The sequence below is a fragment of the Phragmites australis genome, chromosome 3, assembly GCF_958298935.1.
Source record: "Phragmites australis chromosome 3, lpPhrAust1.1, whole genome shotgun sequence".
NCBI lineage: Eukaryota > Viridiplantae > Streptophyta > Magnoliopsida > Poales > Poaceae > Phragmites > Phragmites australis.
This window is the reverse complement of record NC_084923.1, coordinates 34898536-34914003: the sequence shown is the minus strand read 5'-3', so window position 1 is coordinate 34914003 and position 15468 is coordinate 34898536. Positions and strand designations below refer to the sequence as shown.

Here is a 15468-nt window from a genome sequence, read left to right as displayed (position 1 = left end):
TAGACTTCATGTGCTCTGACATGAAACATCGTGTCACAGGCTAGCCATGCATCACCCATACTCTCTGGTGGAAGCCATCCAAGGCAGCGTGAATCTGTGCCTAGGGTGCCTCAGATCGAACATCCTCGGCCATGAAGCCTGGGTCTGACTACTCCAACGTGTCGAACTAGTGGACCCCCACTCATTGCAGAATGCCAGCTAAAGTGCCAAGGCCACTCGGACACTCGAGCTAGCATAGGCCTCAGCAGCGTTGGCCACCACCCCTACCATGGACCAGAGCCAATGGAGCGTCTGGGCCAGAGGGAAATGGTGGGCCCTTCACCCGAGGCCGGTCAGAGCACTATCTATGGCACGGGCAACCTTCATGGTGTGCTCGGCCAGCCCTTGGTGCTCTGCTCACCACACGTCCTCTACCACTTGTGCCACCCTCAGCTCTTGTTGAACTATGGTCGCTGCTATCTGGAGGTCCCAGGTGTCGCCTTCGATGGCCACACAGGCCGTGTTGGCCTCATTGATAGCCTCCATTGAGACCCAGTGGGCTTCAGTAGCCTCCTGGGTTATGGCCTTTGTGTGCTCCCATCGTGCTGTCTCCTCTAGCAGGGAAGCCTCCGCACACTCCCGTCGCACTGCTTCCTCCATCAGGGAACCCTCCGTGTGCTCCCGGCGCTCCATCTCATCCTGCAGATGACCCTCCGCCAAATCCGCACACTTTGTGGTCTCCTCCAAGGCGCTTTGGAGCACCACCACTTCCTCTCATGCGGTGCCTTGAGCTGTCATGAGGGCCTGGAGCTGCAAGCAGCTCAGTGCCTCTGCTAGCAACAGTTGCTGTGACATGTGGGAAAGGATGGATGAGACAACAACCCAAGGTTCGGGGCTAAAAAAGACCTACCTTCTAAAACATATCTGCCAGGCTGCTGCCTTTAGATGCGCCGTCACCTCCTCCGGGGTGTCCAAGCAAGGGATGCTTCGATCTCCCTGCTCCTCAGGAGCGATGAGGCCAAAGCAAAAATACTCAACGCCTCTAGGCGGAGAGTGAAGTCGTCTAGGGTTAGAGCCTCAAAACCCAAGCTCCTCCCTGAGGGTGCCGGGGCACTCGCTGCAGAGAGTCTTGCTCCCCCTTGTGCGGGTCACAAGGTCCAGACCTTGGCCCATCGCAAGGCCCTGAGGTGCAAAACCTTCGCTTCTGGAGTGCCAGTTAGGGGCACCACTAGGATAGTCATCAAGCCCTCCGAGGGTGCCACGACCTTGGGAGTGGAGGCTAAGGCCAGCTCCGATTCGACTGCCTTTAAGTACTAGAAGGAATATGAAGGTTCGAATCCTCAAGCATCGGAACTTTAACATAACAAAAGGGGGGCTAGTAAAGGTCTTACCTATGCCTCCGGTCGCCACATCCGCAGGGTCCGTAACATCCACTTCGACAAAGGGATCAGCAAGATCCCACGCTGTAGAGTTGCCTAGGGACGCCTTACTCCCTCCTTCAATCTAGCCATGGCCAGTCGGGACCAAAGGGGCCATAAGCACCTAGTGTCACGGCCCCCGGACAGGCCTCGTCCTTGGTGGCACTGCCTGCGGACCCGGCATCCGCTACACACCTCTGGTGTTTTGTCCATTTAACGCGACATCAGACGACTCAACCACCGAGCTACCACATAAGACTGTGGGGCCAGCTGGAGTCCGAGCCAAGCGTAGAATCCCCAAAGCTGCAGAGATGGCCATGCTGGAGCCACCAGCCCGAGGCGGGAGCAGATCTGGTTGTGTCGCTCCTAGCTCCCCACCAGCTCCATATGCTGGTCTCGCTCCACGACAGAGGGCTGACCCAGGAATTTCTCCACCCCCTCGACCACTTGGTCCAATGAGAGGCAACTCTCTGAAAGAAAAAGGCATCTCAAGTCTACAGATTCGAAGCTAGACAAAGAAGAAGACTCACCGAAACTTGTGGTGGGCCCAGAATACGCGTTCGGCTTGCCTTCCCCACCTTGTTCAAAGATGTGGTGCCAGCCTGCTTGAAGAGGCCAGATGCACAACATCGTGAACTCCTTCGCTAGGTCACATATGCTCATCTTACGAGCTACCCTCTGAAGGAGCACCACCCTCGAGAGCAACTAAGCCTCGAGGCCATCCACCACTGGGGTCCGAACGTACTGAATGTCCTAGCTAGTAGAATGGAGAGGGGATCAAAAGCCTACATCATAATAGAACCACCTCTTCAATAAGCAGCACGGCCAGTAACCAGAGCCTGGCATTGAAGAATGCCTCCAAGACCACCACTTGATGACTCCTTGGGGTTGGGATCGCTTGCCCACTGGATGGTGAGCCACCAACCTAGAGGGGATCTTCCCCTCATCGACCATCTGGTCGAGATTGGCCGTGGTAACGGTTGACTCCCCAAGCACGCTGGTCTGCTGAGGGTGTTTCTTGCTAGCGCGACGGAGTTCCACACCCAGCGGTAGCCTAGGAAGCAGCAGGGGAACCGTGGCCCCCACGACTCCTGCTGGTATGGTGGCCTGGTCCTCAGATGTCGTGCGGCCCCTGGTGAGGGTTCGAATCTACCACATGCACCACAGCGAGTCATGACGCCCCTGGGATTACCGCGAGGAGCGCTCGGCGATGATGAAAAGTGATGGCGCAATGGCCGACGAGCACGCTAGCGAAAGCAGGGAAAAAAGATGTGAGAGTGCCGGATGAGGATGCCAACCGGCCATGACTCATGCCCTTATCCACCAAGGAAGAACCGTTGCCACATCAGGGTGTGGGCGCATGTTCTATCCCATCCTTTCCCCACTATAACAGCCTATGACCCTCAAATACCAAGCCGCCACGTGTCTCGCTACCGACCGACTAAATGCAGCTTGGCTTTGCCGGTTTAGGTCCGAGGACCATTAGGCTCAGAACCCCTCGAGGACCCCATGGCTCCAGAGGGGTTCCGGAGGCCATGCCTTCAGAGCCCTCCGAACTCCTGGAGCCACGGTCCTTTAGAAAGATCAACCAGGAGGGGACCCATATGCCGCTCCCACTTGTAGTGAAGTGACCGGCATTTAATACCTGTCAAGTGGTGGCCGCCTGACACGCAGGTGCAAGTGGTGGCCGCCTGACACGTTGGTGCAGTGCAGCGCCAGAATAGACGACTCGCCGCTGAGACAACCGTCTCACTAGCCGTAGCAATGATTTATAGGGTTTTCCTTATACCCTGCTGTACAGAAAAGAACTTATATGTTTACCGGCCTCATATGTGCATGTTTCCATATTTACACTCTGAATATCAGTATAAGTACTGACCCTTGTCCACCAAGCCAAAGGACACAAATTTTTCCATGAGAACATTAGTCACTTATATCCTCTCAACTTCTCCTCCAAACCTGAACCACTCTTATGAATTGGTTCTCGCCACACTTTATTCGTGAAATACATTTTTTTTCACCAATATTTACTCATTATTATTTGATAAGTTCAGGATCGGTAAAGAAGTGTATGAACAGATGGCTGGAGGAATTGTTCCACTCAATTGATTTTCAGAGACATCAAGAGCAGTTAGGTTGGAATGGACTCCAAGCACCTGCAACATGTTGCCTGAAAGGTGGTTTTGCCCCAGCCTAAGAGTGTAAATTCGAACAATTCTGGATGCATGATGTCAGCGTGCTTGAAAAGCTATTGTTGTTCAGAACCAGCACTTCTAATGCAAATGATCTGCGTCTGCCTTGTGGTAACTCTCCGAAGAAGCTATTGTTGGCTAACCCAACGAGGATGAGTAGCTGCCTGTAGCCAAGATCTAGAGGTATGGTACCTCTAAACTTGTTGGTGCCCAGGGCTAGGTAGTTGAGGTTTCGGAGTAATGAGATGGTTGCAGGTATCTCACCTTCCAGTTGGTTGTTCCTAAGGTCGATGTGTAGCAGTGCAGTCATATTTCCCATTTCCGGTGGTATTGTGCCGCTGAGGTTGTTGTTGGAGAGATCTAATACTTCGAGAAGCTTCAGGTTTCCAACAGAGATGGGGAATTGGTCCAATAAAGTGATTATTGGATAGCCTCAGGACCTGCAAGCTTGTTAAGATACCAATGCCCATTGGAATAGACCCACTGAGCGTGTTGTTGCACGATCCAAGGATCTGCAACCCGGAGATTGTTGTGGGCATCTCCGGGAGGCCTCCACTGAAAATTTTCGATTTGAGTCGTAGATCTTGGAGCTTTGGCAGCTGCACAAGCGATCTTGATATTGTCCCCGAAAACCCATTCCAAGAAAAGTTCAGATACACCAAACCTGGGATCATCTTGGCCAGCGAGTCTCGAGTTGGCCCATGGAAATCATTCCATGACAGGTCAAGAAATATCAAGTTAGTGCAGCTGAGGATGAAATGTGGAAATGCTCCATTAATTTTATTGCAAGACATCGACATGTACTCAGGGTAAACAAATTCGTCCGTAACCGCTCGGTATTAGCGAAGATCGGCCAATATGGTCCGCATCGAATTCATAATTCGATCAGTTTTTAATTTCAATTTAAAAATAAAAATAAAAAATCATTAAAAAAATATAAAAATACTAGAGACAATTATAAGACCGGTTTTCAACAAATTCATTCAAAATGCGGAAAATGTGGAAAATTCAGAGAATTTGCTCGGTAAATCGGAGAATTCGCTCGATTTTTTATTGAATTTGACTGGTTTTCGCTGACTCGATTCGGTTGGTTTTTATCTCCTATTTACGAATTTGTCCAAATTCTTACCAAATTGCGACTGAATTTTCCAGTTTTCGTGATTTTTTGAAAATCGTTGGATCCCGGTTTTTGGGTGCTAAATGATTTTGTAAAGCCTGCATGTACTCCAAGGTTGGCATCGGAGAGATCCTACGGTAGTCTGGGTTGGTCAGGTAATTGGATCCCAGATCAAACCAGACAATATTAGGAAGCATGCTGAGGCGACAGGGGATAGCACCTACGAGACTGTTGTTGTTGAGGTTGAGCTTGGTGAGGTTTGGAAAAGCGACAAAGTCTAGGGATGGCAATTCCCTCATTGGGTCGGGTCCCCGCGGGTTTCAAATCTGACAGGGGTGGGTTCGGGTGAAAAAATAGTCCCGCGAAGCTATCGGGTCGGGTAGGGTCAGGGCCTCGACTCGGGGCGGGTTTGGGTTCGGGTCTGTTTTTTCACCCGCGGGTGTCACCGAAACCCCGCCCACCCAGCGCCCACGCTCGCTCTGCCCCGATCGCCCGCCGTGTCTTGCTCGCCTCGCTCGCCCGCCGCACCGCGCCCACCCCGCTCACCCGCGCCACTCTCCCAATGTTGGGTTTCGGGTTGCCCCATCGAGTTTCGGGTCCGCGTCGGGACCAGGGGCAGGGGTGGTTTTGCACCCGATATTGATTTCGGGTCCGAGTCGGGTTTGGCAAGTCAGGTTTCGGGTTCGGATCCGTTCCAACAAAACCCAACGGGGGCAGACCCATTGCCATCACTAATAAAGTCGAAGGGGTCAAACTGCCCCCTGAGGCCAGCACTAGGAAGGCTAACCTCAATGACATGGCCTGAGGTATCACATGTGACTCCAAACCATGAGCAGCAGGTGGGGTTGCCTGGTGACCATGAGGACTGAGAACTGGCATCGGCTAAAGAGGCTTTCCACTGGAGAAGTGCCACTTCTTGTGGGTTGTTGATGCGCGTTTGTCTGATCTTTCGAAAGGTAATATTATAAGTCGATTGGTGGAGTTTCAACGTTGATGATTCAAAGGCTCCGAATAGAACTGATCAAGAACCCTCGCAACTACTACACCACTACTCCATAGTTATCAACTATGCCAAGACACGGTTGATCTCGCTAAGAAGGCTTTTCCTGTAAGCGAATCAAGAACACAAGCAAGAACATGTAGATGCAATCTGAATATTGCTAATTACTAATAAAGTGCTCGTGTTGGGGTTCCACAAACCGAACAAGCTGCGAAACTGTATAAAATAGAATAATCAAATAAAAACTCAAGCCTACACTACGACAGCTACTGTGTATATATAGGGGAATATGAGGAGGTCAATCTAGGGTTGTGCAGCCATGGAAAGAGGCGTACACAACCTGGATTCCGACCCTGACACGATTACAAGACCCAACTAGTTCCAAAACGGTGGTGCAACACTTTATTTCTTTGACTCTGACTAAACTATAAGGACTATTTGGTTGAGATCATATCCATTGGAACTGGCTCATCGTAAGCTTTCCAGAATGTCTAAGATTGCCTAAAACGAACTTCGTATGAGAGAGTTATGCCCGTTTTACTGACGTGATGTCCTGCGACTCGACCACGACCACACCACGACTAAAGTTCAGCCTCGAGTCCGAGTAGACTTGGCTTTTGAGGCGTGACGTTTGGGTAAGGTTGTAGTGCTTCTCCTACGTTCCTAAGTAATAAAACATCACAAGAATTTAGTAGTAATCTATGCAAGGAAGCATAAATAGCAAGGAACGAGTTCACCTGGTGGTTTAATTGTCGCGCACGTGCTCTTGTAATTGGACCTTGTATGATTTAAAAAATATTAATAGTATTGATCGTATCTGAAGGAGCCATGGGCTCATCATCCTTCCCCTCTTGTAGTGGAGTCGTCCTCGACTCAAACTCATCTTCTTCTCCCAAGTATGGAAAATTCAATATGTGCTAAACCCTCATTCCACATCCTCAAATTCTTATTTAGACTGTCGATGACATAGTCGATAATGTACGGTTGAGATGACATGTAGTAGAAAATAGCAGCTTCATCCCCAATTTATTCCAAAGTGATCTCTAAAAGTGACTCAAAAACTTTGTATCATGATCAGAGACGATAGTATTAGATACTCCATGTAGTTGAACTATTTTCCCGAAAAATAAATTAGCTATGTTTGTAGCATCATCGCTTTTGTGACAAGGTATAAAATATGCCATTTTCGAAAAACGATCAACAATTACAAATATGCTATCCCTCCCCCTCTTTGTCCAAGGTAATCCTAAAACACAATCCATGAAAATATCCTCCCAATGTGCACTAGGAACAGGAAGATGCATTTAAAGACCATATGTATTTAAACGAGACTTAGCTTTATTGCAAATGGTGCAACGTGACACGTAGCACTCGACGTCACGTCTCATCTTTAGCCAAAAGAAATGAGCGTCCATCACATCTTCAGTCTTCTTTGTTCTAAAATGTGCCATCAATTCTTCTCCATACGCCTCCTGCAACAACAAAAGACGAATAGAGCTAGCTGGAATGCATAGTTTGTTAGCACGATAGAGCAATCCGTCATTCAGCACATATTTATTCCATATTTTCTCCTTTTTTACAGTGTTCAAGTACTTCTTTAAAGTCTAAATCAGCAGCATACAAGTCCTTAGTGGTCTCTAAACCAAAAATCTTATGATCAAGTTGAGATAACATGGTATAACGTCTAGAAAGCGCATCAGCAATCACATTGTCCTTTCCTTTCTTATATTTTATGATATATGGAAAAAAAAACTCTACAAATTCTACCCATTTAACATATCATTTATTCAGTTTAACTTGACTTCTAATATGTCTCAACGATTCATGATCAGAATGTATAACAAATTGTTTGGGCCATAGATAATGTTGTCAAGTTTCAAGCACACGAACTAAAGTATACAATTCTTTATCAGAAGTGGAATAATCCAGACTTGGCCCACTTAATTTCTCGTTGAAATAAGCAACTGGTTTACCTTCTTGAGTTAGCACACCTCCAAATTCAATGCCACTAGCATCACATTCTAGTTCCAAGGTCTGACCAAAATCAGGGAGTTAGAGCAATGGAGCATGGGTGAGCTTCTCTTTCCACAACTTAAATGATTTTTCTTGTGCAAGTCCCCATTTGAAAACTACTTCTTTCTTTGTCAACTCGTTTAATGGAGTAGCAATGGTGCTAAAATCCCGCACAAATCGCCGATAGAAACTCGTAAGACCACGAAAGCTTCTCACTTATGAAACAGTCTTGGAAGTTGGCCAACTCTTTATGGCTTTGATTTTTGCTGCATCCACCTTTATTCCTTGTGCAGTAACAACATAGCCAATAAAAGAGACTCGATCCGTGCAAAAGGTGCACTTTTCAAGGTTACCAAACAGACGTGCATCTCTCAAAGCGTTAAAAACAGCACGTAAGTGATCAAAGTGTAGTTCATATGACTTGCTGTAAATCAAGATATCATCAAAGTAAACCACAACAAATCTCCCAATGAAAGCAGTAAAACTTCGTTCATCAATCGCATGAAAGTACTGGGTGCTTTAGTTAACCCAAAAGGCATTACTAACCACTCATACAAACCAAACTTAGATTTAAATGCAGTCTTCCATTCATCTCCAAGTTTTATTCTAATTTGGTGGTATCCACTTCACAAGTCAATTTTAGTAAAAATTATGGAACCACTCAACTCATCAAGTATATCATCTTACCAAGTTGTTGCAGCTTCCTCCATCAATAATGACTCGAACACGATAATCCTTGACTATGAGTAACATCTTAAACAAATTGTGGTATTGTAACTGTTTCGCTTACTCCATTTGAGTGCTTAACACTCGCTGCACAATGAGGGTCTGATAATCCTCCGTGGCAGTGGCATCGAACACTTCCTCATGGTCAATATCCGTCTCACGTCCATTCTCATCACTTGCATGGTTAGCTGCAAGAGCATATTCATCCTCAACATCACTAGCACTTATATATCTGCCATTTTCTATTACAATATACGCTCGCTGACTTGGGCAATCCTTCATGACGTGGTCCATTCCCTTGCATCGGTGGTATACAATCCCGATCGATCGGCCTGTAGAAGCAACCGAAGAAGAGGTCTTGGCTGGACCTGCACACTTACAGATTTTCTTATCTCGGGAGCGTGCGACAGTGTCGAAGGTAGTGCTGAATGCACCCTACTCGAGAAGGGGGCAGCAGACCATGTAGCTGAATGTGGAGCTATTTTGACTTGTCCCGGTGTTGATTTTGAAGTGGTTGTGCTTCCAAAATTGCTACTTGGCCTCTGTTGTTGTCCCTGCAATTCTTTTTCTACCAGACATGCAAGTTGGAACAATATAGTAACACTATTGTATTCTTTGTAATCAACTATATCCTGAATTTCACACCTTAACCCTCTATAAAAGTGTGCTATTACAACCTCTTCATCCTCAATAATATCACAACCCAACATACTAATTTGTAGATCCTGATAATATTCTTCTAAGGATCTATCACCTTGGTTTAAGTGCTGTAATTTCTTACGTAAATCAAGTTTAAAAGAGGGTGGAACAAATTTGTTATGTATAGCAACCTTTAAAGCATTCTATGTGGTAGGCGCTAATCCATCGATGCATACTCTATTCCACTAGATAATTGTAAATTCTTTAAATTCATAAGTGGCTTATCTAACTCTATGCACTTTAGGAAGTAAATGAGCATTAAACTTCTGTTCAACCGTCATCTACTAATCTAAATACTTTTCAGCATCATAAGCACCCGCAAAAGATGGTATGGTAAACTTAACCTTAGTAAATGGATCATCATTAACAGTAGGTTATGTTACTTAAAATTATTACCTCTCATACCTTGACGATTAAAGTTTAATAGGTCCTATTATCGTTTATCAAAGGCGTCTTGTTTTTGCCTCAAAATTTCATCATCTGCGACGGACTCCTCTTACTCATGGTCTGCGCCACGAGGATCCACACGCCCAAGGTTTGGTGGCTAATTAACCGTCCGATCAAAACATGTATTGCGCATGGCAATACTATCATTAATTCGTTGCAATGTAGTGTTTGTCTCTGTAAGCTTCTTATCGAAGTCGTCAGTAATAGCTTATCGATGATCATTCAACACCATTGTGAGGTCTTCACTCAAAACACACTCATGTGCATCCGATGCTTCTCCTGCCATGGTTAGTCGAAGATAGAAAACAACGGAAGATAAATTATCCCAATCGACTACTAAGTGGTGGAGGTAGAGTCACACACTCTCAAGCGTTTTACCACGCTCTTGCAAGTGTTCTTACCAATCACCGCAATTGACACAATCGGTGGCTAGTTCATGATACCTTATTGGGTGCGAGTGAGGTAGTTGTAAGGGGGGAAACAGTTATGATCGAGAGAAGGTGTAGCTTAGACAGACAGTATTTAGTAGTAAGGAACAGCGATAATTGAAATCAAATTAGCAAAGCTGAATAAAAGTCCATAGTACTCGTCACAGTTGCTGGCTGGAACACGTTCCTAGAACTAGCTCAAGCAAACTGAAAAACTATAACAGACACAAGCACAATGGAACAAATTTTGCAATGCAAATTGATTTTTTTTATTCTCTCTCTTTTTTTGCACTCTTCTTTTTTTTTGCACTCTTTGCTTCTTGCTTGCTTTTTTTACGAATGTGACACAAACTGAAAAACTCTTCTACTACCTTTTCTAAGACCAGTGAGGTAAGTGGGTCAGAAACTTTTTCCAGAGAGAAGGGGTCTAAAGGTAATAAAAAGATACTCTCTCTCTCTCTAAACTTTGGCTACCTCTGTTTGGGCTATCGAGTGATATTCGAACTTTGTCAGACAATGCTCGATATGATGAGTACGTAGGGTGTCTGAGAGCAGCCAGAAATAGATAGACTCCGACTAGGTTGTGGAGACGAAAACAAGTGGATAGTTGAATCTGACTAGGTGGTCAAACCCGAAAGGATGGTCGGATCTGAGAAGGTGGGCGATCCGACTAGGTGGTCATAGTGACTGGTCGGGACCCCAAGTGGGTGATTGGAGTGACTGGTTGGGACCCCGAGTGGGTGGTTGGAGTGCTTGGTTAGACCCCGAGTGGGTGGACTGAGTGACTAGTGGTCGAACTCGAGTAGATGGTCGACTCGACTAGTGGTCGAACACGATTTGATGGTCAACTCGAGTAGTGGTCAAACTCGAGTAGATGGTTAAAGCGACTAGTGGTCGAACACGAGTTAATGGTCGACTCGACTAGAGACACAATCTTGGCTATTGCAGACAAGGGCAGACCAAGATACTCGATGACTAAATAGCAAGACTCGACATTAAAAACTAGATCATGATTACTCGACCAGCAACAAAGACATCGATGATGGACTCAAACTCAACAACGCAAATACTAAAAACAAAATTGCGAAGACACAAAGTGGTTTGGACAGCCAAAAAAACTAAAATCTAATTATTTTTATGGGGCAATTTTATAGACTCTAGGTAATTAAAAACGACAAAACAAAGGGGATAATTGAGATTACCTAATGGCCAACCGAGGCTCTGATATCACTTGATGCACATTTGCCCGATCTTTCGAAAGGTAATATGATAAGTCGGTTGGTGGAGTTTCGACGTTGATGATCCAAATGCTTCGAACAGAACAGATCGAGAACCCTCGCAAACACTACACCACTACTTTGTGGTTATCAACCGTGCCAAGACGCGGTTGACCTCGCCAAGAAGATGTTTCTTGCAAGCGAAACGAGAACACAAGCAAGAATAGTTAGATGCAATATGAATATTGCTAATTACAAATGAAGTGGGTGAGTTGGGGTTCCACAAACCGAACAAGAGCAAAACTGTATAAAATATAATAATCTAAGCAAAATTCGAGCCTAAACTACGACAGCTACTGTATATATATAGGGGAACGAAGCGTGCACAACCTGGACTCCGACCCCGACACGATTACAAGACTCTATTAGTTCCGAAACGGTGGCATATCACCTTATTTCTTTGACTCTGACTAAACTATAAGGACTATTTGGTAAAACTCATATCCATTGGAAAGGACTTGTCGTAAGCTTTATAGAATATCCAAGATTGCCTAAAACGGACTTCATATGAGAGTTATGCCCGTTTTACTGATGTGCTATTCTGCGACTCGACCACGACTACGATCACGACTAGAGCTTAGTCTTGAGTCCGAGTAGACTTGACCTTCGAGGGGTGACGTCTAGGTAAGATTATAATGTTTCCCTCACATTCATAAGCAATAAAACATCATAAAAATTTAATAGTAATCTATTAAAAGAAGTACAAACAAATAGGATTGTCACGTACATACTCTGATAATTAGATCTTATATAATTTAAAAAATATTAATAATATTGATTATATGCGAAAGAACCATAGACTCATCAGCTGTTATTGGATTTTGCGCTGGAGAAGGCTGGAACATGAGTACTGGAGTGATAATTACAAGACCAGCGATGAATAAACAGGTACCAAAGCACGAGAGCTACATGCTTGCCCAAGCCATACGTGCAGTTTCAGTGGCACAGGAGCTGACGCCGTCAAGTACAAAACGAATTGATCAGGGAGCTGATGCTGTCAAGTACCAAAACGATCTGAAACCAATCTGAAGTTGATAATTCTCACAGGATCCATGCTGCGGGCTGAGGCTGGATGTAGCAGCCTGGAAGTGAAGCTCATTCAGCTCAGCAGAGGTTCGGAAACGGTGCATCAACAAGAAAACATTCCATTTCTCGGTCACACGCGATGTAAAACATAAGGCTGGCCTGTATGTACTCTTTGGAGAAAATTTCACAACGCCTCCCTGAACTCGCAACAAGTCTGAACTTCACGTAGTAAAAAACTTGTCCCTTTTTTAGGTTTTTTTTTTTTTTTTTTGCCCTTTTGGGAGGAAAGAGTCGGCAAACGTTGCAATTATTATTATGGCCAGGAGGCATTCCAGGTACTCCAGTACACGTGGTCTCAAAGGGCCCTCGGCCCAACCAAAAAAGCCCGGCCCAAAGAGGATGGAAGAAAAGCTCACCAAACTCGCAGACTACCCCAGGTCTCCAAACCCCACGAAACCCCATATGCTGCGGTTCCTCGCCGGCGGAGCCGCCACCGCGCGCACGCCGCCGGCGCTCCGGCGGCTGCTCCACATCGGCGGAGGCGGGAAAGAGCCTGAGAGCGTGGCCTACCGCATGTCGATGCTGCGGCCCCCTTCTTCCGTGCGGAAGAAGGGGCTCGTGTCCAACTCGTGCAGCCTCATCGGCCGCCTCGCCACGCCCGTGACGCTGTACGACAGTAGCTGCGACGAGCACCCCGAGGCGTACACCTTCCTTTCCGTCTCCCCTTCCTCGTCCGCGTCCTCCTCCAGCTCTTCCAACTTCTGGTTACCTCTCTCTCAAGTTACTCATGTTCTTTGCTCCCTGCCTTGGTGCAGAAAGTTTTGATGTTTTAGAACAATGGAGGCGTTCTCTTGTCTTGATTCGCTAGTATTATGTGGATTTTGCTTACTAGTGTGTTCTAGCAAGGTTTATTGCAGTTTCTGTTCTTGATGGGAAACGTCAGTCGTTGCATCGTGTGGTCTCTCACAAGTAGGAATTTAAGCTGTGGTTTAATCGCTATTTAGAGTTAATGCGCTTCGATTAGGAACGAATTTTTCTTGTTAGTAGTCACGGTAGAAGAAATAAGTTTTTTTTTTATTAATCTTGTGTAAAATTTGCCCTATAAGAAACTGGCTTTGAAGAAATGTGATTCAAAAGATATTTTGAAAAATAAGACTAGTTTGTTGAGATATTAGGATGATGATTACAAAAAGAATATCGTTTCACAATAATATTCTTAACATCTGTTGAATTGTTCATAATAAAGAGTCATACAAATTCTAGCTCTATCCACCAATCAAAGAAATTATTAGTTAATTGGCACCAGCTTAAGAAGGAAATCATTTTCGTAAATGGAACCAAACAAGAGTTCATTAATTTAGACCTGATTTAATGATGTTTTTTCCAGATCTTCTTTCCGAAATTGAGTTAAATATATATATGTTCTTTTCCAACTAACTATTATTGTGATTTGGGCTAAACAAAATTGAGATTCTATCATTGTGCTTATGGTATGAATAACCTGAACAGGGTGACGTTGCATTTAAAGGGTGAGCTGGCGAATGTAAGCCTAAAGCATCTGAAGCACAATGACCTTGTTTATGTATCTGGTTTTCTGAGCTCTTATCATAGAGTCATTCCAAGTGGAGAACGGTATATTTCCTATAAGGTCCGACAGCTGTAACTATTTTCTTAATGTTTTACCATTCTGAATATACAGCTTTCTCTTGTCTGTTCAAAATCAATATTGTACAATTAGTGGTTCTGTATTAGTACCATTAGATCACCTACCCCTGTGTTGTATGTCAATAGACCTTGTGTCTTGTAACATACTGCTGTAGTCCTGTTACTTAGGCAGCCTTTGATCAGGTGCGATCATACAAGTTCCTATCACTTGCACAGCCTTTGATCAGAGGTGCTCTTATAAATTCCTATTACTTATGTAACCTTTGATTAGATGTGATCATATAGATTCATTTATTCTATGTGTCAATGCCACAATGTTGTAGCCTGTTACATCTTTGCTAGTTGGGTATTGATTAACAAGAATTTATTCACAACATTTACTTGTTCCATGTTGCTTTGTGGTATTAGTGGTCATTGAAGATAATTTTTTGATGTGCTATCTAATTCATGTATTTTTAATTTGAAATCCGTCATGTTACAGATCTATGTCAATGAGCTGAATTATGTTATTGATCAAAATAAGAAACCTCAGGTTGATACAGACTCAGTGAATCCATCATCAATGCCATCTGTCACCGGTATGTTTTGCTCATTTCATTTGTACTAGTCTAAGTTATAGGCTAGCAGTCTCTTATCAAGTTTTCTAACCACTTCTATTTACATTTTTCATATCGAATGCTAAAAGAGAACAAGTACATAGACCGGCTTCGCTTGTGGCAAGTCTTCTTTGCCAACCCTTACGAATGGTGGGACAACCGACAATCCAAGCCGTACGTCAACTGCCCTGATTTCAAGCACAAAGACACTCGTGAGAAAATATGGCTTCTGCCAGACGACCCTCCCTGGGTAAGAAAGCAACTTGAAGTACATGACCTGGAAATAGCAGATAATGGTCACAAGGGTTATGGTCGACCCATGAAAAATCACAATTGGAAAGCTCAAGATTTCAACTACTATGATGATGATGAAGTACAGGATTCTGCAGAAGCATGAACAAGAAACATGGCCTCATTTGCCAAAAATGAAGAAATTCAGCAGGCAACTGTGGGACTGTGCTTTTCTTTGGCCGCTGTTCTTACTGAATTGTATAGATGATATACTTAGGAGTTAGGAAATGGATTTTTCTAAGCGTAGCCAGTTATTGGGCTTGCAGGGTGAGTAGTGTGTATTTTGTAACTTAATTTACATCTACATTCTAGAAAGTTGCTATTACTCCTTAACATGCCTCAAAATTTGTTAAGCGATTTTTGTCACAACTGACAGAAGACCGTTATATTCTTAGGATTGCTCTCAGTTTTTTTAATCGTAAAAGTGTCTTTTCCAGCACTATATATCCCCATCCAGTCCAGCAGAAAATAGAATTTCCTGTATGAGATAGCATCCTGTGACAGATCTGTGACCATCAGGTTTTCAGGATGAAAATGAAGCAATAATACTGATTATTCTGGCGAATGTTGTTATATGTCAGTTATCTCCTTTTT

General features: G+C 44.7%; 1 protein-coding gene across 1 annotated transcript; it reads left to right on the top strand.

The window, feature by feature from the left end:
- The first annotated feature begins 12745 nt into the window (after positions 1-12745).
- On the top strand, positions 12746-15268 carry LOC133912871 (protein OSB4, chloroplastic-like). The gene is made up of 4 exons (XM_062355818.1): positions 12746-13086; positions 13832-13970; positions 14469-14565; positions 14673-15268. Exons 1-4 carry the CDS (start codon positions 12785-12787, stop codon positions 14978-14980), a joined length of 846 nt encoding a protein of 281 aa, XP_062211802.1. The 5' UTR covers positions 12746-12784; the 3' UTR covers positions 14981-15268.
- Positions 15269-15468: the final 200 nt, after the last annotated feature.